This window comes from Lipophrys pholis (assembly GCF_963383615.2).
Source record: "Lipophrys pholis genome assembly, chromosome: 5".
NCBI lineage: Eukaryota > Metazoa > Chordata > Actinopteri > Blenniiformes > Blenniidae > Lipophrys > Lipophrys pholis.
This window is the reverse complement of record NC_137628.1, coordinates 23,547,612-23,571,349: the sequence shown is the minus strand read 5'-3', so window position 1 is coordinate 23,571,349 and position 23,738 is coordinate 23,547,612. Positions and strand designations below refer to the sequence as shown.

The window sequence follows — 23,738 nt, the reverse complement described above, 5'->3', positions numbered from 1 at the left end:
GATTAATTAATTAGGCAATCAGCAGAAAATTCATCCTTGTCTGTATTTGTTTAACTGAATAATCACTTACAAACATTTACCCGTGTTTGCTTCTGAAATGTAAATGAAAGGAGATCATTAAATAAATGGTGTTTCCTTGTGATTGCAGAAGCCAGATTTTAGTCCAAAAGACAGTTTTTCAATATGTTACAGACGGAGAAAATGTAACTGTAAAGAATAAGCAAATTTAACAGTGCTTGCTGTTTTTCTTTTTTTTAAATCTACTGCAACCCCTTATAACGAAAAAAAAAAAAAAAAAGAAGTCAGCAAATTTCTGATCTGCATTATGTTAACAATGCAGGGATTTCGCTGTCCTTCATGGCAGTTCTGAGTTGACACTGTGAGCCGCATGAGTCAGGACAAAAGCCACTTGAAGGAGCTTCCATCCTGGACTCTGCGCTTGACAAACAAAGGCAAGTGAGATGGAAGTGTTTCCATATTCTGAAGTCTAGATGGTGAATTCATCCTGCGTACTGACCACAGGGGCTGGGCGGGGAGGGTGTCTACATTTCTTAGGAGGGGTGGCAGAGTTTGCTGACTTTGTGAGATCGGACTCGTTATAAGACTGAGGAAGCTCATTTCCACTTCAAGGGGTCGTCTGAAACATGGCATCAGCAGGCCTCCCTGCTCGCTCTTGCACTTGCTCGCTGCACTCTTGCACGTGTGTGGTGTGTGTGTGTGTGTGTGTGTGTGTGTGTGTGTGTGTGTGTGTGTGTGTGTGTGTGTGTGTGTGTGTGTGTGTGTGTGTGTGTGTGTGTGTGTGTGTGTGTGTGTGTGTGTGTGTGTGTTAATTTACGGACATGCATACGCGTACGCCCCATCAGATCATCTGACGTTCTCCGAGACTATTAATTTCTCCCCATCGCCTTTTTTTCCCCCTCCAAAAGTCTAATGTTTATTCGTACTTGAGGAAAATACGCTGATAACGTTTTTCTTCGAGACTGAAAAATAGCCAAAAGCTAAGAAAGAAAAAAAAAAATTCCACTTCAAAGACCCCCTTGGTAGTGGGTACACATTAATGAACATATCACACATTTCACAAACACAGTCAACGTCCTGCAAATAAGTTGCGTTTTCTTTTCTTCTGCAAGTTTTATTACAAAGAGGATTGCACACTGGCATGTTTGTAAAAAAATAAAAAAAATGTCTGCGAGTGTGTTTATACAGCGTGCACACACACTCGCTTCAGTCACTTTGCAAGCACAAACAGTCAAATACCGTGGTGGCTGATTAGTATGAGAAGAGGGGATGAATATTGGAGAAGGACTCTCAAGAGCCACCCGTGAAACATGGAGAGGATGTCAAAGCATTTTGTTCCCATCTCGTTCATTAGCCCTCACTCAGGCTGCCGGACGCAACCAAGTGTTTTCCATTTTCATTCACAATCACACAAAGACAAAAAAAAAAAAAAAAAAAGACACACTGAAAACAACACTGTTGGAAACAGTTGTAGTTATTAGATCGGCGTGTTTGACATTTTGTCGACATAAGTAATTAATTTAGCCTTTCTATTGGGAAAGTCCAAAGAGCCCAATTAACATGGCTAATATTGCTGCATCGTGTAAAAACATCCTTTTTTTTTTTTTAATACAGAGGGAATATTCAAATGACTTGCCTTCATTATTCAAATGTATAAGCAAAGTCATCACTGGGGAAAGAGACAAGATGGGATTCAGACTAGTAGGAATAAGAAAATGATAATCAAACTTTCATTCCTGCAAAGCAATAATAAAAAAATAAAATAAAACAACATACGTGTTTATCCAATATCTTGTTTTTCTTGTTTATCTGATCTAACATTTCAGGGTTCTTGACTTTTTTTTCCTGTCATTTCCCAATTTATCTTTCATTCAAATATTTTTACTGCAGAGATTATTAATTATTCATTTAGCAAATAATAAAAGTCTCATTTTTGAATTCTTGGCAGGATGTCCAAATGAGCAAAGAATGGGGTTTCATGTTTTAATTGAATTACAGTAAAACAGTAAGTCAGAACTATAGAGCAGACAGGAACACATGCCAAGACTCTCTTTAAGTTGCCAGATTCCGCGACGTTGTAGGCTGCAGATGAAGAACTAGGCTAACAATATTCTTAATTTAGAGAGTGAAAATCCAAAGGTCAAAAGTGGGACCGAGGGACATTTTATAGTTTATTTGAATCCATTTCAATATAGATTGCAATTGCGGGTGCCGTGTTTTCTATTTTCACGCTTGTTCATGTATTTGTTTTCGAGGGAACTTGGGAGGGCCCCACTTCTGCAAGGCCCCGGCTCTTGGCTCCACTCTCCCACTCGTATTGCTATAACAAAGTCAATATTACAAAGAGGTAACACATGTTGAGGTATGCTCCAGCCCTGCCCTGGTGCTGTGATCCTGGATCACTCGCAGAGACACTCGCACACACACGGAGTGTAAAAGAATGCGTGCCATCAATGGTCAACTGCCTACCTCCACGAAGAAAAATGTATCCCTTTTTTTTTTTTTTTTTTTACTTTCTCTCTCTCTTTCTCTCTCTGCAAATTTGTTCTCTGGTTGAAGAGGGCATTTTGGCTCCTCTCACATGTGAAATTGTTCATGTATGTGAGCGACGGGGTGTGAGTCTCTGGTGGCACAGTATCATTGTACGGGTGTAAAGTGCCTGTTTGTGTTTGTGCATTCACATGCATTTTCAGTGTGTGTGTGTGTGTGTGTGTGTGTGTGTGTGTGTGTGTGTGTGTGTGTGTGTGTGTGTGTGTGTGTGTGTTAAAGGGAGGGAGAAAGAGAGAGAGAGAGAGAGAGAGAGAGAGAGAGAGTTTGTTTTGTTTTTCCCTTACTTCAGCACATCTGAGAGAGCTTTTCTGGAACTCCTGAGCCCTGTCCAAACAAAGATGGCCGAATGTGAGGGATGAAGAGGAGGGTGAATAAGGGTATGCATGTGTGTGTCTGGGTGTCTGTGTGTTTGTGATTTTTCTAGTAAGCTGGGACCAGAAAGGCCTTGCGAAAAAACCAGGAGGGGGGAGAGAAAACTGAGCCCCTGAGAAAGGCAGCTGGAAACACGGAGACTTGTGGTCTATCTCCCCCTCCACACGTCTCTTCCTCCTCCTTCTCCTCCTCCTCCCCAGCCCCCCACACCTCTCCCTGGTCCAGCTGCACTCAGATGTGTCTGCGTGCCCCCCCCCCATCACCCATGCACTCCCTAGCTCATTGCCACTGCCAAGTGGAGAGGGAGAAAGAGCGAGACTGAGGGAGAGTGTCGCAGCTGGTAATACTTACTGGCCATTTCACCGCGGTAAAGGCATGAGATTCATTAGGCCAGGACCCGCGTGTTTTGTGCAGAGTACTGGCCGTGTTATTGTTAGGATGTGGTAAAATTATAAATATGGAGGAATGGGTGGAGGGGGGGGTGCAGGAATCTGTGTAGAACGGTCTGAGAAGGGCAAGTTGATGCCGCTGGTGGCGGGGAAGGGTGGGGAGAGGAGGAAGAGGAGGAACATGCCACTCATTAACTCCTCTGCCACAGTCTTGTTTCTCATGATTGGGTGGCAATAAAAAAAGTCTGTCACAATTTGTCAAAGTTAATGACTCAATGGCACAGCAGCACTCAAGGGCTGAAATACACGCTAACATATGTCGAATTAGTCGATAGCTTTATAATTGCAGGAATAGGGATTCTGGCTTCAGCCAAATGAAGCGGACTTAGAGGGTCCTGAGAGGGAATTTGCAATTTGGTCAGATCGTTGAATGGCAATCACCAGGGCTTGGCATCGCACTCTCCCGGTTCAATTATGATTTTCCTTCCTTTTGCTCCTCCACCTTTTTTTTTTTTCCTTCCCTGCTTCCACCTGTTTGAATGGCTCGGTGTCGTCTGTGAGACCTATGATGCAGGAACAGTGTCCAGCCTCCGCTTCAGCCCCTCTATCTGTGAACTTTGTCAGACTGATAAAGCGCACAGACGAAATGGACTTTCCTTTGGCCAGTCGTCTCCCTCCCATACTCCAAGTCAAACCGAGCACACACACTCTTGGACAGACACTCCTCACTTCCCTCCCTGGCTGTGTGGCTTTGGGAGTGACATACTTGTCATTGCAGTAATATAGCTATTGGTTGAATCCTCCCCCCCCTTCTCTCCGTATCTCTGTCCCGTGTCTCATTTCTCTGTGTCACTTGAGACTGCTAATACTAATGGAGGGGTCCGTTTTTTCTTGGAGTGTTTTAATGAAAGCGGGAATTACAAAACCGAATCAGGAGTAGTCTTCCCGCTATGCTGGCTGAGGTAAAACCATGTGACTTTTATTTTTTTCCTCCCCCTCCTTTTCTGCCACTTTTGTGACAAACAAATATGCAGTCAATTTGTGGCAGTATGTCACTAGAATAATGTAATTTGCTGTGTTTGAGTATCGCCTTTACTCAGTTTGGTAGTTCTACAGCAGCCGAGTGTGCAGAACCAGGTGTTTACAAGCAACCCACCGTTGCTGACACACTGTTTGAAGAAAACTCAGAGAAAAGACACAAATATTATTGCCCAGTCGTGTGTCTTGAAAGCGAGCCAATCTGTTCATGGTAGCATTCAGTTTGCCTGAGTAAAAGAATCATATACATAATCTCCCGATTACTTACACGCAATTAGCGCGTGCTTTTTTACATTATAAAATGGTCAAAGAAAATAAAGGGTTATTGGCACGATTAAATCTAGGAGCTCTTCCAAGATTTCTCTGGCTGGGAGCTCGGTTGAGAAGGGGATTTCACTGCATGCGCTCATGTGTTTGTGTGCGTGTGTGAGAGTACACATGTTTGCATGAGAGAAAAAGTGTGGGAGTGTGTGGGCGCTTGTGTGCGAGTGTGTTGAAAAGTTCGAGGAATCTCACTCATTAGACTAGTGTGATGACTGAATGTCAAATTTTCTTTTGGGGGGGAGGGGGGGGGGGCATCCTGTCGTCATGCTGCTGTCAAACCTGCTCATGTGTGTGTGTGTGTGTGTGTGTGTGTGTGTGTGTGTGTGTGTGTGTGTGTCCACTCGCCCACACCAATCAACGATCGCCATGGAGAAGTCCCCTCACAGAGAGGGGTCAGCAATATGTCTGGGTTCTGACTAATACTTTCTGTTTGTGTTCGGGTGTCGACGGGGGGATGTAAAGAGCAGGCGATGTCGGTCTCTGCCTCTCCCCTTCATATTTTCACCAACCAGACCTCTTCTATCATTCCTCATGTTTTTTTTCCTTCCTTTTAATCCCTCTCTTACCAAAACTTGGGTCTGGTCACACTGTGTGGTCACGTCACTCTCACATGTCTTCAGACAGCACATGTGGGCTGTCCCCAGGATATTTGGATTTGGTGAGGGCAATCAGGGAGTGCAGGTGTTAGATCTGACTGGAAGTTGTCCTTATCTGCCGCAGGTTCCTCACTCTGATAGGGTGAAGGTCAGAGCAGATCTAGTATACACTATATTAATGACAAAGGCGTCTTTATTTTCTTTCCTGCTCACACAATGGCCAGTGAAAGGGGGAGTGGGGGCCTGAACAATACAGATCCTAATAGGTTGTGATGTCGTTTTTAGCTTTTATATTTATCCTGAAATAGTACTCCTATTTTATTACTGTAATAAGTTATGCTATTCACCAACTTCTTTGTTAGGTACAATTGGTACAATTTAACATGGAGCACTTGGATGTCTTTGACACAGATTTTGATATTAAAAATAATTCTTAAATTAGAATTATTATATAGTTTCAAATGATGTTAAGGGGGATTGTCGTACATGGAAATGTGTTTGTTAAATCTTGGCTGTCACAGGCTCTCAAGTTTCCTTAACATGTGTGAGATGATTGGTGGATTATATGACATTTTTATTCTTGATCTTCAAAATTGGTGTGATATTTTGTTTGAAAAAGAAGCCAACCAAACTAAACTCATTTCTTAATGAATTTAGTTGTTATTTATAAGCTTCATTTTGTGAATCAGTGGCATCAATACAGAATTACTAAGTATCATAATGTGTATTTAAGCTAAAAACAAGGTCGTTTTTGGAAAAATAAATCACATGTTTTGCAAAGCATTATTTCATCCGACCTACCTTATTAGCTTTCCACTCTCTACTTTATATTTGCTGCAACAACTCTTGCCCACCTTTCCAATGCACCAGCTTGGCCGACCCCCTACACCCCCCACCCCACCCCCACTCCCTTGCCATCACACAGCTCTACCCTTTTGCCAACATTCCTATTCGTTTCCTCTCTCTCACTCTCTCTCTCTCATTCACCCTCTATCGCTCCCTGCCTCCCCTTGCACCCCTCTTTGAACCTGGCCTTGTGTCTGTGGACCCAGAGGTCTGTCACTGGGCAGATGGTTTGATCTCTGGCTGGGGAAATGCTTTGAGGAGAGCTGAGAGGGGCCAGGGGCCTGGACTGGGGGGCCTCTGCGTGGACTTCTGTCTGCACACACAAAAAAGGCAGAAACTGCTGCTCCCTTGATGCGTTGGTATTTGAACTGACAGTATAGTCCAGTGTTAACGGTGTGGTACATCTTTCCATCCATATGGGTAGCTCTGACTGAGAGCATGGCATATGATAGTAAGATCACAGGATTGTGTTTCTGGCCCAGTATTGATACATTATGCTCCCTCTTCCTCTCTGTTACACAATATCAAAGCCAGCTGGGTTCTTTATCTGTCCACTTCATAAACAAGCATGACTGACCACAAATGCGTGCACTTCTATTTGTCATGCGAGCGAGTCAAACTGCGTTTCGTCGCTGATCTGATTTGAAAAGTTTAGGCCGGTGCTCATCGTGAGGAGATTTATTTTTCTGTTACTTTGTCAATTTAGACAGCGAAAGTAGAAACTTTGGAAAAACAAAATGTTTCCGACTCAGTGCATGCTCGGTAATGGAGAAATCACATGGATGTTACATATGTGAAGGAATGTAGAATCATCTGGAACAACACTGGATGGCAGATGTCGTCACTCACAACTTGTTTAGGCTGTTTTAGTGATAAACTTTTAAATTCCTGCCTAATGATTCTTCTCAATGACAGCATGGTTGTAATTTCAACACGAGCACGCAGCAGTACCACATTTAAAAAAAAAATAAAAAATTATGCACAAAACAATGAGGACCGGATTTGATTTGACAGATGATGCAAGCAACTGGAAACCGTAAACACCGTGATCCATGCCAATTTGTCACTTTATCTCACAACCTTAATACATCTTAATACTTTCAAACTCTGTTATTTCCTCCACTATATCTATCACGTCGATCCCGTTGGATGTTTGAAAGCCTAACCACATTGTGATCCTTTCAAATTTTGGGCTCGCAGCAGCTCTAAAGCTGCTACAGCAAGACGAATTCTGCCGCAGTCAGAACAGGTGAAAGCAAAGTGCAGCAGGCCTCAGAGGCACTGCCAAACATCTGAAAGTTATGTTTCACATTTTCACACAAACACACACAGTATGTTCATAGAACAATGAGGTTCAGATGTGAGTCATTGTTCACCGGTCTTTGTTGAATGTTTATCTTCATTACTTCCAAAATTATTTTTAAAATATTAAACTTTGGATTAAGTACTTTTACACATAATAACAGCTTATCTATTTCATCTGTACATTATATGTGATTGAGATACGTCGACTTGTTTGACAATAGATCTTTAACTATGTAAGTCACAAATATAATAAATGAGAGTGCGTGCAAATAACAGACGTGGCTACTTCCATTTGTTTGACTTAAAGGAAAGACGTTAAAAGATAAAAAAAAAAATTAAATAAATAGAGAGGAAGAGAAGAGTGGGGTCCAACGTCTCAACATGAATACATGAAAACACATGCTTCTCCTCTCCTTCTGTAATCCACCAGGGACTCACGCCCCATTTGGTTCCCATTAGCATAGCTCTGGTCGCTCTGCCCCGTGTCAAAGCCCAGACGCACAGCTGCACAAAGGACAGGGACCTCTGCCTCTCTGACTGCGAGCCGCTGGAGCTCCAAACCAAAACTGACGTGGAGGATGGGCCTTACACCGTGGGGATTTCAGAAGGAAAACAGTCTCTGCTCTGTGGATTACAGTTCTCCCCAGTACAGTGTTTGAAACCAAAGTTGGTGCACAAGTGAATAATTGTTGTTTATTTTGTACCACTTGGTTGGGCGAGTGCAGCCTGTTTCAAGTCAGATCCAATGTATAAAATCAAACAAGCAAAGATTAGCCTTGGCATGAGGCATTTGCTCTCCTGTATTTCGCGGCGTGCTGTGTTCGACTACAAAGACTTTCTTTATTCCGCGTGTTTTATTTGTCACCTGTTTCCAATATGGACATTGTGAAGTCCTGATCTATTTGACGGAGTCCTGGCCTTTTTTATGACACGCAAAGCTGCTGTGTCTTTTTTCCTACACACGTTGGCCGCACATTTCTGGCAGGAAATTGACAGCATTTCAGCAGCTAACTCATGGATGAGATAATATCTTGTGGGTGGAAGAGAGGACAAGATGCTCCCAGTGTTTTACAGTGACCCTAAGCAGAGACAAATTTAAATCCGAAGCTGCTGCTGCTGCAAAGACTCATACACATGCACACAGATGCAGACGTACGCACAGGGTTTTCATTTAAATCTCGGCTTTGCTTAATTCACCAAACAAGAGATGTGGTCTGTGGCTGTGTGTTCAACATGGTAAAGGTTTCAATTAAAGTAGAAGGAACAATACCCACCAAGCATCCAGCAGCTGTCTGGGCTGGCTCCATTGTACGCTGCCTAGTGAGGATCCAGGGAGGCTGAAACAGATGAGGCAAGTGGTGTTGTTGGTGGCATATAGTTACAATGTCAACCTTAAAAGAAAATGACAGGGTAGTAATACAGTAGTACAGGATATTAGTTTAGTATCCTCATTGGTTCTATAGTTTCACAGGTCCTGTAAAAGCCAAAGCAATGTCCCTGTTGACCTCTACGCACTACGAGCTGCTTGGTTTGGAGCGGGACTGGCTCGCACGTATTTGATCTTGTGTTATGCCTTTTGCAGACTGTTTCAAATGATCTTGGACCCGAGTGCAAAAGTCCACAATGAAGCCATCTTGTTGTACAGCTCCTCTTTCCTGCAGTTCCTCGGTCCATCTGTCCCACTAACAGTCTTTTAATTGAGAGTCCTCCCCAGTCTGATGCTGGCCATTGCTGACTGTCAGTGTTTATACAATTGGGCTGGGACAGGGACTGTGAGCCAAGGAAAACATCCATGAAACATCAAGCCTCCAGCTAAACAAAGCCCAGCAGTTAGACAGACACACTTGAGCTAGATAAGGGCAGAAAACGATGCTTTCTGAACGCTTCTAGGTTAAGTTGTTGACCATAGCGGCAAACATGGCAGCTGTGAGAGAGGGTCAACTGTTGTCTGGGTCTAATTGCCACGGCATTGTGGGATTTTCTCCACTTCCCTTTCTTGCTGCTCAGTTTTCTAGTGATTTACTGAGTCTCGCACACGCTTGGCCGTGCACGCACACACACGCTCTTCTGTCCTTTTGCTCACCATCGTCCTCTTTAGTTGTGAGCCAAAGAGGAAACCCTGGCGAGACGTTAGAACAGTGACTAATGTTGTGTATCTGGCCGGGCCTCAGATAACATAGCCTCCTCCCCCGGCCTGCTGTGACAAATATGTGCGAGTGTAGCAGTGGGATCAGGGCCCAAACTTGTCCCTGACCCAGCCCAGGCCAGACACAATTTAAACCACAGCCAAACGCAACCCAGATCCATGCTGGCCACTAAGTTCTGAGTGTGTGGGAATCGTGAGATGTCTTGATGATTTTGTCCTCCTTGTTTCCTCTGACACACCGCACAGACCGACAAACTCAGATCTGTGACGTTCCTGCGTTTGACGGCCATCTTTGGCGCTTCCATTTTGCCTCTCTTCAGACTGATCTTTAGTCTCTTGCATTATCAACTTTGACAGCACAAAGATTTCCTGTGTTACTCTCCTCTATCTCGCTCCTCCTTGAACGTGAAACAATGCACAAATTAACACCAAGAAATAACAGGCACAGTTCGTCCCCTCCCTATCCTTTTCGCCTGTCAGTGCCTCCTCAGTTGTGGGGGCTTGCTGCTTTAATGCTTCTTAATGCTGTTGTCTGCTTAATGGGCCAGATATGAGAGGTGCTGCTAGCCAGCGTAATAAGTCAGTGATTAGAGGGCGCCTTGTCACAGCAGCAGCCCTGCAGACAGTGGCACGCTCTAATTGCCATATTAGACGCCCCTTAACTATCTTGTCAGCTGTCAGACCCCAGCTCGTAAACAGCAGAGGTGCATTTGATATTTCCATTTGTTTATTTCCATCTTCTGCTGTTAGCGCTGCCGCATAGAGAGGTAATTAGAAAAGGCCTGTGCTGTGTGACATCCCTGTGCTAGATTCAGCTACTCTAAATTAAGACTCGGTGAAATCTCTCCGCAAGAAGAGTTACAGATTTATTTCAAAAGTTTTATGTGGCAAATAAATCAGATCTGGAATTAACTGAGAAATTGCACTAAATGGCAATGATGACATGGCAGATCAAGAAAGGAACAAAACATGATTATAATAGCAAAGATAAGTTATGATTATTTCCATTTATATTTTTTATGTTTTAATATGTTTTAAAAAAAATTCTCTTTTGCATTCAAATTTTTTTTAGAATATTTCTATTTCTAGATAGAATATTTCACAGCTGCATTTCTAAGGTTATTTTTTAAATCCAGGATCTTTTGAAACACTGTATTATTCCAAAAAATTCTGCACATTTGAAAGACATTCAATTAGTTAAAAAAAAAAAAAGCACACAATGCAGCTAAAGGATCTTATCTCATTGAAGGTTGTTTAGAAACATGTTTAGGAACAACCACATCTGCTTTATTGTGTGTCCTCGAGCACAAGCACTGAACTCATTTATTGCACATTGCTCTGGATTAGAGCGTCAGCTCAGTGCATACCTTATGTACGCTCCAGCTGACACATGGCATGTAATCCTCACACACTGCGAGGATTGCCATGCCTGCACCTGAAGAGCTTAAAAATTGTGTAAAGTCAAATAATCTCTGTCTCCTGTCTCGTTCGGTGTCAAACTGTGAGGTGACATGGTTAGAAGTGGTGTAATTTTGTGTTTAATCTTGGATTAGTCCATGTTCACTTTGACACTTCCAGTAACTAATCTGGTTTACAACACTGAAGGGTGAGCAAGGGGGGATTCTGATAGATTCTATAGTCCCTCAGTAGATTATGACTGAGGTAAGTTTTATATCTTGAGTTGCAGGATATTGGTTTAATCCACAGACTAGGTGCGAGCTATTTTCAGTTTGTGCACATGCTACTGAGCACAGGGATATTTGGTTGTGACTGCTGGTGCATTAACTACTGCTGTGTGTGATGCAAAGGCGGATCTTTGCTCCTCATCTTGCTCTATCTGATTGTCTCAGATATTGTGAAATGCTGGCTGCTGGCATTGACATGGACTCCAACCTACGACCCTTCGTGTGCACGTCTGTCACATTATTGTCGCAGCGCCGCCTGAGCCAGTGTGAGATAGCGCATGCAGTAAAGGCTATAAATTCATAAAGTGGCAGATAAGTAGTGCTTTGGAGTGAGAACAAGCGGCTACTTTATCATCGTCTTCCTCTCCTTGTCTCTGATAAACATCCAAACGCATCCCGACTTATAGTGCCTTCATGTTTTCATCTGAAAGTTTCCTCACAACTAGATCATTTGGATTTTCCTGTCAAAATAAATAGGCAGCACTCCTGCACACTACGCCCCGTTTCCTGCTTTCGGCATTCTTGAAATAGTTTTTCTTGTAATTTTATTGATTGCAGGGTTGTTTTTTTTCTGTAGATGTTAAAGATTTATAACATCCTCTCAATCTTTTGTGACACCCATATGTGCAAAATGTATTACACATTCTTCTCTTTGTGTGCAGTTGCTGTTTATTACCATGTACATGACAGATAACATTCTCAGATTTCATGTTCATGTTTGGAAAATACATATTTCATTAAATTGTAATGTGTGGGTCTTTGGAGTGAAACTGTTCCCCTTTTTCTATATGAAAGGTTTGCATTAGTCATCCCACAGCTGCAGATTCCCTCTAGGCATTTCAGGTTGCAGAAGTGTTACTATCTTTACTCATCAATTCGTCTTGATGATGTAGAAATTGTCTGATAAACAAGAGCGCTGCCACTGCTGATTAAGATTCATGTTTCAATTTTCTTTTTGTCTTTTGACTCCTCTTTTCCCTCCTTTTGCACTGTCCTCCGTTTCTCCATGTCAGTGTGAAATTTACAGCTTGCAGCTGCTGCACTCATTTGGATGATAAAGCTGTATTCATTTGGGCAGATTTCTGTGTAAACCACACTTTCTCCATACAGGACAGCCCTTTTTATAGTACCAAGAACAAGAAAAGTCTTAAGTAATAAAATTAATCTTGTAAATTGTAACCAAACATTTGTAAGGGATTTTCTTTTTTTTTTTTTTTTTTTTAATAGCTGCTTATGAAGGAAGATGCATTGTGTTGTACGGAGTTGCCCTCGTCGAGTCTGGACACTTAACCTCTTACTACTAAAAGCTTTCCGGGGTCAGACTAAGTGCAGCTCCAGTGTTGAGTAATGGAGCCACAGTCAAAACAAGTTGGATTTCAACGTTTTCAGGAAGGCTTCTCCTTTGTTAGTGCACATGCAGTCAGCAGTATTACAGTATAGGGGAATGCAGATTTAGACAGATGTTGCGGAATGTAGTAGAAGCAACTTGATATTTGTGGCATTTGAATCAGCTGTTGATTAGTTTCGTCTCATACTGTATTCACACTCAAGCCGGCAAAAACCATGAACAGATAAATTCATGTTGCAATAGGTTAAAAACAGTTTCGCAAACAGCCGTGATAAATGTTCCTGAATTTCAGTTCTTAATGTGAATGTCTTCCTCTCTGTCTTTCTACAGGCCATTCGCTGCACACTGGTGAACTGCACATGTGAGTGTTTCCAACCAGGGAAGATTCACCTACGAACATGTGACCAGTGCAAACATGGCTGGGTCGCTCACGGTAAGAAACTTAATAGTCCGGGGGGAGTCGCTGATGTATGTAGATATAGTGTCTCTAGGTATGGCATGAATAAATATAAACATAGTTTTGGACTCTCATAAATCTGCCAGCTCCTGCAGTGGATCAAAAGGAGGTCCTGACCTACATTTCTGTCCTCTCTGTACCGAAAATTATCATAGATGCCAGTAGCATGAATCTTGTATCTTAGTGCTCGATAATATATATATTTTTTTAATTTATTGCAGGAAAACAGACCACCCCTGTGGTTGTGAACGTACTAAAACTTTTCCACTAATTCTGCACAGATGTAACTTTGCTGCTCTTTTTGCTTCTGTATTTTTTTGTTACTTTCAAAGGTGTGTTTTTGCACCCTAGATCAAAAAAAGGGGGGGGGGGAGAAAGACTATACAAGAGAGATAGAGAAGCGAGGGGCCACACCTTGTGAGTTTTTCATGCGGGTATAAGCAAAAGGGAGAGGAGGCAAAAAAAAAAAGTACAAAGAGAAGGAGGAGGGGAAAAAAGATAAAAGAAAACACCTGTTTGGCTTGCGTCCGCACAAGAGCGAGCCATGGGCCCTTCAGCGGATTGCACAGGACCCCATTGACTATTTTTTAATCTCTCCCTCTGAACTGTCAGGCACCCATCTCTCCTCTCCCCGACTTTTCATTTCATGTCGGCATTGGCAGGGACTCTGACAAGTAGTTCTTCATTTTTTATTATGTTCGTGTCTGGCTGCACTGTGTTGTCAGGCAAAGGCCCCGTCAGCAGGAAAAAGCTGTCCCAGGATCAGAGAGAGACCCAACCAGGTGTCACCCAGACAGGCAGGGAAATGCGAGGGAGGGAGGGAAGGAGGGAGGGAGGGAGGGTGAGGTAAGGGAGGATAGAGGGACTGAAACACAGAGGTAGAAGAGAGAAAGAGCTGACCAGGTGTCGCCCAGACCGCCAGAGGGGAGTCAGAGGTGACTGGGGTTGTAACAGTGGGAAGAATAACAAATCTGCCATTCCTCACAAATTCAGCTTCATAAGCTGCAGGGAGTAATTACATTTTTCTTTTTCCCCTGATTTCTGACACCAAAGTGGCTCCCCCTACCTTATTGCTTGAGTTTTAAATGCTTGTATATTTCCTGACAAAAAAGACTTTTGCATAAAAATAAAAAATGCAAAGGGAGTCTAAATGTGAAAGACCAAGCGATTAGATAAAATAGAAAGAATGGTGGATAATAACATTATTGCCATTGTTTTTATCTTCTGGATGTGTTATCATCACCTTGTGCTGACTGTGCAGCAGCCTGCGAGTGAAGATCCAAGATGAGAGAGGAACTTGGTAGTCATTAACCGTCTGCCCGTCTGTGTTTCTGTGCGTGTGCGCATTATTTTCTCCTCTCTCTCCCATTGCCACCTGGCCACCCATGCAGCTCTGGACAAGCTCAGCACCCAGCACCTCTACCACCCGACCCAGGTGGAGATTGTCCAGTCCAACGTGGTGTTTGACATCAGCAGCCTCATGTTATACGGCACCCAGGCCGTACCTGTCCGGCTCAAGATCCTCCTCGACCGCCTCTTCTCCGTGCTCAAGCAGGAGGAGGTGCTGCACATCCTGCACGGTCTGGGCTGGACCCTCAGAGACTATGTCCGAGGCTACATACTGCAGGTCAGTGACAGGCATGTATGCTGCAATGCCACACATGTAACGCATCAGATGCGGTCAGTTCAAACTTCAGACGCACCTATTAAGGGAGGCAGACTTGCTACTTGCACACAAACACATCCTTCCTAATGCTTTTGTATTTCTTGGAGGGTTTCAGGGATTCTTGAAAGTGAGGGTTACATCCACAATGATCACTGCAATCACTTTCTCACCAAGTGAATCCACAAATTTCTCTGACATGGCAGTTATTTTGAGAGGTATTGATCAAAAGCACAGCAGTGACAATTTAGGCCAATTCAGTCCCATTGCCCATCCATTTTCTTCACATTTTTCCCGCTGTTACTTCTACTCCAGTATGGCCCCTTTTCCTGCCCTGTCAACACTATGCCCCTACTGGAAAAAGGAAAGGAATTAAAGAATTGGAGAAAAATGTCATGCCAGCAAACTATAAAAACCACTGTAGCACATTTCCTCTCTATCCATCCATTTGTCTGTCCTTCCTCCCCTCCCTCCTCACATATAATTGCAGTCAGACACATTTCTCAATCAAAGGTACAGAGGGTTTGGTGTTGAAACCCAAACCAAAGTCTTCCTGGATGAATTAGTTAAGAGTAAGGGAACATGTGCATGTGATTTGCTATATATGTACATATACATATACATACTGTGTGTGCGCGTGCGTGCATTTGTCTGTATGCATGTATGGTTTCATCTTCCAAGAGTTTAAGTGGAACAGCATGGTGAGGAGAGGCTGTTTTGTAGGTGGAAATGGCTTCTGTGAGTAAAGCTTAGTTACTTTCTCCAAAAGAAAGGAACACACACAAGTGCACGGACAAAACAGAAACTCAGAATGAATGCTTATTTTTTTTAAGCCCTAAACATTACGTATCAAAAAGAGAAATTAATTAATGCACAATTATAATATAATATAATATAATATAATATAATATAATATAATATAATATAATATAATATAATAAAAACTGAATATATACTTATTCTTTTTTTAATTAAAATAATTGACTAGAATTTTATCTAAATTGATTAAAAACCACAAAAATGTCTGTTCTGTCAGTTGTGCACATTTTTCATAAAAGTTATGATTGATTTATTTTTTTATCATACAGACATAAAGGGAAACATCCTTGTTGAGGAGGATGAAACCACAAAACCTTTTTCACAGCTATAATCTAGAATTATCTGTCATCAGTCAGTAAAAACAACAAAGCTATTATTTAATATCAGATTCCCCGACTGAACTGAATTCAGCTCCGAACCTGCAGTGTGAGAAAACCTTGCGTTGAGGAACCATCGCAGGCCTGTGGTTCCCATGGTCGTAGCCTCTGCTGTGTTTTTATCAGCTGGTTCTAATAGTCAGCTGGTGGAAGCACCGTTTCTCAACTGCTCAGCCTCATGTCACGCTACTGGCTAAATCCTCTAGATCTCCTCAGAAGGGCTTCAAAGGGGCCGCGGCCGCAGAGAGGCAGCCAGTCACTTAAGGACAGTAAGTAGTCATTGTACGGCCCTATTAGCCTGTAAGTAGCTATGAAATTCAATCATCTTACCCGAGCCTCCGGGCAACACTTTATGTCAGCGGTGCGTTCCCCACCGCTACGCCGCGCTAAATGAGAGATAAAGTGAGGAGAACAGTATTGCAGATGATAGATAATAAGTTGTCTTTTTTTATACTGATGTCAGGGGACATTATTTGATGATAAATTACTTTACCATAATCCTAGCAGTCAGGCTTTCAAACGCCTGCTTGTACTGATTTAGGTTCTGAACAAAAACGTTTAGGCCACAGGAGTAATGATGTTAATTTCTACTTTAATGAGATGCATTATAAATCGGGATAATTATCCAGCAGTGTGTATTTACACACATCTGGATTTCTTTGTTTTTCTCCTTGTGCTATCTTTTTTTTCTCTCGTAGTATATGACAATGCGGCCCAGTAGTGATTCAGTCAGAGAGAATACTTTTATCTCGTTGTTTAATTTTGACGGGTGCTGGTCAGCTTCTCTGAGAACACGACACATATTTATACGCTTCCAAAGCACAGAGAAAGAACTGACAGGAAAACAATCAAAAAGCCACATGATGTATTTAGTTTCACTCCGTGACACTTTTCTTTTTCAAGTGAAGTCAGACTCACCCTGGAAACGGTCGCGTCACTCCTGTGTCTTCTCTTCATCACTATTTATAGTACTCAAGTGTAAATTACACAGCGCGCAACCCGGCTACTGTCTCTCAGCCATGTGAGCAATATGTGTGTGTGTGTGTGTGTGTGTGTTTGTGTGTGTGTCTGAGTCTCAGTGTGGCTGTTGTGTTTTGTACTCTCAGGTGGAGACCTGTATGATTACAGTTTCACAGAGTTTCATCCGGTGTGATCAGTGGGCACAGTGAGCCAGCCAAACACCTACATACCTTCCATACAGCCAACTATACATTGATGTACAAGAATAGCCACGGCCGCTTGTGTATGGTTCATTCATATCAGAAATATCAGCGCTGTCTCAGCATTTCGCTGCTCACAATCTGTTATTATACCCCGAATGTAAACACATTTTTCACTTTAAAATGAAGTTGTATTAAAAATGTGCTTTTCACTACTTTTTTTTTTTTTTTTAAATCCATGAAATAAACTTATATGATAATATGATATGATAAGAACAGAGAAAAACTGTGTCATACCAATTAAAAAAATAATAAAGTTCCCTGGTTTGAATTAGATTTTTAAAGTAGAGGAATTATGTGTGACATCAATAACCATTAACGCAGCACATATAGAGACAAAACAATAAATAGCAAGTAGCAGGAACTGACATTTTGCTGTTGACAGCCAGTAGTTTCCACTTTTTAAAATGTCTCAGGAATCATAAAAATTAAAAGTTAGAGGTTTTCTCCAGATGGTGATGACTGGAAGTTGCGCGCGTGTGTGTGTGTGTGTGTGTGTGTGTGTGTGTGTGTGTGTGTGTGTGTGTGTGTGTGTGTGTGTGTGTGTGTGTGTGTGTGTGTGTGTGTGTGTGTGTGTGTGTGTGTGTGTGTGTGTGTGTGTGTGTGTGTGTGTGTGTGTGTGTTGCTTTGTTGTTAGCCTTCACGCTGCTTTGTTTCTCTGCTCTTTCTCCCATATTCCCCTGACTTCAAGTTCAATCCGAGACAATATGTGCACAACACAGACAAGTTTATTCATCGCCAGAATTCCTTGCCCTTCATTTTGGCAGGACTTTTACCATCTCCCCCTTTTCAGCCCATCCTTCCCTCCCTCCCTCCCTCCCTCCTCGCCTCCCCCTCTCCCAGGGTTTTTCTTCCAGACAAACCCACGGCCAATGTGCACCAGATGCCCCCCTCACCCCATCCCGCGGCCTGTCACTGCTCACTCCTCTGTTCGATACCGACAGATGGAATTGCTATCAGTACTGGCTTCTCTCTGTCTCAGCCTCTGTCTCCCACACTCCTCTCTGTCTATGTTGCCTTCCTCTCTCTTATCCCTTACCAAGTAAAAAATAAGTGGAGAGAGAGAGAGAGAGAGAGACAGAATGAGTGGAAAGAGGGAGCAAGAGAAAGAGAGTGAGACAGGCTTTGCAGCCAACATGTGGGCTGAAGCCCAGGGTTTTCCTGAGCGACATTCTCAGTAATGTTCTGTCCTTGTAGAACATTGGGCTGCCTCCGCTTTTATGAGATGTGGTTTTCCTGACTCCACACGGCTTCCAGGAGACCCAGATGGAACCGCTAACAACCCCCACCACTCGCCACGCAGCCACACACACACACACACACACACACACACACACACACACACACACACACACACACACACACACACACACACACACACACACACACACACACACACACACACACACACACACACACACACACACACACACACACACACACACACACACACACACAGAGCTCTAACCCTAATTGCACACACACTCGGAGGAATGCTTATTCAAACTATCAGACTCTCACACAGCCACAAAATCACACAATCATCTACCCCGAAGGCTCTGCAACATGAGGCTTTGTTTCAGTGGCAGATGGCTTTGCATGAGGATGTGTTTAAAGTTAATAATACAGTAAAACATTCAGCTGAGTTTTTTGTTTTTTTTGTTGTTGTCGTACTTACCTGTAAATGTATTGTTTCCCCCAATGAGCAATGAACATGTGAGGTGGGCGTGGTTTACAGGGAGTGTTTGAGGGCTGCAGGGGGGCTGGCACTGTTAGTTTCTTTGTAAAAACCTGTGACTGTAATGTTGTACATGTGTACTTACACATGTGGAATATAGGATGTAATTACATGGATTAGGGTGCAACAGTGTTTGTGTAAGACAGGAAACCATTTCCAGTTGCAGGTGGGTCCTGAGGCCTTAGAAAAGGTACCACTCGGCTTATCCATAGTGGTTTAGAAAGGTATTTATTGAGTTAGAGTCACATTTCAAAATTTCTGCCTTAGTATTTTTTTTTCCCCTACCTTTTTCCCTGCTACACTCCCCCTCTCCATTTTCTGTCTCTCACTCTGTCAACTGTGAAGGTCACCATATCTCTTGATCCGCGCCTGAGAAACTTCCATTTTAGGAAATCAGGCTCCGTGCAACAACGTTTTTTGGACACAATCCCCTTCTCCAATCTCCTCCATACGGCACACTTGTAACTCCTATTTTCCTCCTGTCCTCCTGTCCTCCTCTCCACCCTCCATCACCTCCCCTGTGCCTCTCCTTCTCTCAGAACCTGTTTTCTGTTATCACTACTTAATGCCTCACCCTGGGAGATGGACGGGAGAGAAAGCATTCTCCTAAGGTGGAAATTCTTATGTTCATATGGTTATGATTTGGTGGGGAGGTCAGGCTCGATTTTTGCTGGAAGGCTTACGATTGGCTCTGTGCTGGCCGTGCTGGTCTCCAAACACTTCAAAGAGGGCCGGAGTACTGAATCAAGGTGATTCTTACCCACCCCACCCCCCCACCCCCCACCCCCCACCCCACCCCGGCATGCACATGCACAAACGCGCACACTCATGCACACACTCGTCCGCCCTAGTGCTCTTAAGGGTGTCTTCTCCTTTCTTATTCTCAATCGCTCAACTTGGTAAGCTGGAGATAAAAGGATGTGATTTCAGATAAGAGGATCAGTCAGAGAGAGAAAGGCAGAGGAGTGTTATCAGTTACCAGCATTCAATAACACAAACATTTATATATGTATATTAAAAAAAAAAAATCAGCATGACGACTTTTATCACTATCATAAAAATTTTTGTTTTTTAATCACGTAATGTCTGCACCATATTTAAACCTCCGCGCTGTCCCTTTTCTCACAGCTCGGAGAGCTCGCAGTCAGCTCCTCACACAAGTCCTGGCCATGCCAAATCCTCAGTCCCTCGCTCAACAATCCTGAACCCAAGCCCCAAATGAATTCAGGCTGGAGAAGCAAGGTTATGAACAGGTTACATTGTAGGCAGGAATTTGGGAAATAATTCCTCTTATATTGGATTTGGAAGGTAGTTTAAATTTGACCATAGATTCAACAAGGCCTCACAAGCTGCAGCACAAGTTCAGAATTGAGAAAATAAAAAAAGATAACAGTGATGAATATTAATATGAAACCTTTATTTTTCTTGTTAGCTTGACTTAGACCATATATGCCTGATATCAAGTGAAGGTTAAAGTAGGAAAAAACAACAGCAATGATTTTTGGTGTTAGGCAGCATTTTATTAGATTAATAAATAAATCACTTTATATGTTTTTCTATTTATTTTTGACTGTGTTAATGGTATTTTTTCTAGGTTCAGAAATAAATGATAAAAAAAATAATCTAATTATACAATAACTATTTAATGGCACAACAGACGAAAGCAGAGGGCATAAAATCTGGGAATCTTTTTCCACCGTATCATTTTAATATTTGAGAAGAGATCATGATGATATAAGGAGAGTGTAAATTAAATAAATTATTGAGTTTTATTTTTTTTAAAAACCTGAAACTAGAATGCATTTTATTGGCTGTGGATGTTAACAGCCGTTGACAATTATATCTTATAATATGAAAGTGATGAGGAAGTCTAATCTTCAAAGTTGAATCATTATTTGGTGTGAAACAAACCATGCAGGAGTGTTGGGAAGGGCACAATATGGTTCAATCCCTGCGAGGGTTGGCCCATTACCCCGACACCTGCACGATACATTAGTGCATGCGGTTAATGCTACAGCAAAATCAAGCCCTTATTGTTGCAAGCCATGCATGCATTGCTATAGTTTTTTCATATTTCCTGTGATATTTAAGTTTATTTCAATGTCATCGGTTATTTTATTTATTTATTTTGCTACGTACTCGCGTAATCACTCTGGTCTTGAGGATTCAAATAGATTCTTGACTTGGTGATTATTACATGCAGAGCTGCAGGAGGATGATCACATGGCGAGGTCTAAAATCACGGATGCTGTCTCGCAGGACATGATAAAGATCTCATACACACAGCAGCTTCTTCTCAAGAGATATTTTAAGTAATTACACCACATTTTGAAATCCCTTAAATGCATCAATTACATGCTTGGTGGCCACATGTATATTTTAGAAGGTTATTTGAACTTTAGAGGGGTGACCCAGTGTACGGTCAAATTTAAAAAAAAAAAATCATGAATATTCCATGTTTGAAACACATGGGAGTGACAGGTGTGTGCGTGTGTGTGTGTGTGTGTGTGTGTGTGTGTGTGTGTGTGTGTGTGTGTGTGTGTGTGTGTGTGTGTGTGTGTGTGTGTGTGTGTGTGTGTGTGTGTGTGTGTGTGTGTGTGTGTCGGAGGGGGATCATCCTATAAAATCTGATTGGGGAGTTAACATGCTGTGCAGGGCAAACAGTGGAAGTGAAAATTATATGTTTAACATACATGGTCAGGTCCAGGGGCGCCCTTGGGAGGCCAGTAACGGCTTTTATCAAACTACACTCACACACACACACACACACACACACACACACACACACACACACACACACACACACACACACACACACACACACACACACACACACACACACACACACACACACACACACACACACCGCCACCTTATTACCCATTTCCCTCTGAAATCCCCATGATAAGGCTGACTTCAAAGCCTCATAGCCAATCCTACAGCTTTATCTGAGATGCTGGTTTGAGTCTCTGGCTGCATCTCTTCCCATGGCTCCAACACACACTCTCCCCTCCGTTCCTCTCCCGTCTCAGAGTAGAGTAGCTTTCTCCGTCCACTCTGCAATGTATTGAAATGTAAGATGAGAAGAAGGGCCACCAGTGCTTTTCTTCCTCGCTCTAAGTTCCATTGACATGTCATGATTAGAATAAAAAGGAATATTCTGCCTGTATTAGTGGTGAGCCATCTTTCTGCTCTCCCCCTCTGAACATCCCGTTTCTCGCCCGTCCTCACATGCTGTGATATCTTCTAGCTACACTGATCAGTGTAATGGGATCTCTGGTTCTCTCTCTGTGCATTTGCCTTTCTCTTTTTAGAAAAAGAGAAAGTGTCCATGCCTCGGGAAACTTCCCACAACAGGTCCTTGCTGCCGCCCTGGTGCAGCTGGATCTCCCCCAGGCGAGGCTCCCATAGTCATCCTTACACCCTAATTGAAACTGGGGATCTGCCAGCCTGCTATCAGGAATTTTTATTTACCTCAGCCAGGCTCTGTCCTCTTTACTTCTCAAAGCAGCCCATGTTATAATTACCTCCTCAAACAGAATCCCTCTCTTTCTGTCAGCATCCCTCACTCCATATATCCTTTTCATAAGTTATAATATCCTGTCTCGCCTGTGCTGGAAGGAGGAAATGGCTTCTGAATTCTGAAGTAGCTTTTCAGGGGGCCGGGGGTGGGTTGTTGTTGCAGAGGGAAATTGAATTTTACTTCAAGGTCAGCGACACTAATGACGGTGTGGGAAGGTGTTGATCTCATGTAGCACTGGTTTGTCTAGCAGCATTCCACCATATCGATCTGCACGAGAGATCCTAGTCCTGCATTGATTGTCACACTGAATTGTGTAGCGGTGCTGTGGAAATTACTAGCGTAGTATAAGCAGCGACGGGGGACTGCAAACACACACTTGGATCAGTGCCTTCTGTGTGCAAAAAATAAATAAATAAATAAAAATATGTGAAGAGTTCAAACTGGGAAAAACATCACGTAATAAGCAGAAATGTAATGAAGATCATAAACATGAGGAGATACTATATACAGTCTTCGTAACTGCTACTCCACAATATACTGATGATTTTAATAACCATTATTAACCAAATATAATAACCACTTTTATACAGGCTGAAACCTAATTGAGTCGCCAAAATGTTTGCTGGTACTTGCACCGGCTTACACAGGCTCCTTCACACTTAAAAGAGCAGCATTTTTAAGCAATCAATTTAATTTCACTGCTGCTTGTATGCAAGAAGGTTAGTTATGGGTAGATTCCCCGCAGTGTGAGCGAATGTGTGTCACTTCCCCCACAAATGGAAACATTTAGACACCGAAGTGTGTCCTGAGGTGAGAGCTGTAGAAGCTCTCACTCATAAAGTAGCAGGGAGGCAGCCTGTGGAGGAAATGAGCTAGGCAGTCTGTGTGGAGAGGGAGAGGAGTGTGTGACACACACACACACACACACACACACACACAGTGAAGGACCTCACACACATACTCCCCACACTCACGCACACAAATGCACGCACAAACACCCGTATGCGTTGGCCAGCTACACACTGGTGCCTACTGTGGCTGTGCTTTGCACCGTGTCCGTCACCATCTCATTTTTCATCCGTCTTTTCCTGCTGTGTTTGACTTCCTGTCTTTCTACGTGAGTCCTTGGTGTCAGTCGGCTCAACCTGAACTGCACCTCCACGTTGTGCGGCAGCAGAATGACTGACTCTCGTCACGAATCGGGATCAGTCTTGAGACACCTGTGGAAGCGTACTACGGCAAACTGAATAATGCGCTGGAACCTAATGAAAACCTCTTAAAGTGAAGCCGATTCTTATTTTGGAAAGGAGATGTTTGGCAGTTT

General features: G+C 42.9%; 1 protein-coding gene across 1 annotated transcript in view; it reads left to right on the top strand.

Moving 5' to 3' along the window:
- bnc2 (basonuclin zinc finger protein 2) overlaps positions 1–23,738 on the top strand; it is a 158,708-nt gene that overhangs the window by 103,278 nt on the left and 31,692 nt on the right. The window contains exons 3-4 of the mRNA XM_080464093.1: positions 12,948–13,050; positions 14,466–14,701. Coding sequence (XP_080320219.1) covers positions 12,948–13,050; positions 14,466–14,701 — 339 coding nt within the window. The remainder of the gene's footprint in view (positions 1–12,947; positions 13,051–14,465; positions 14,702–23,738) is intronic.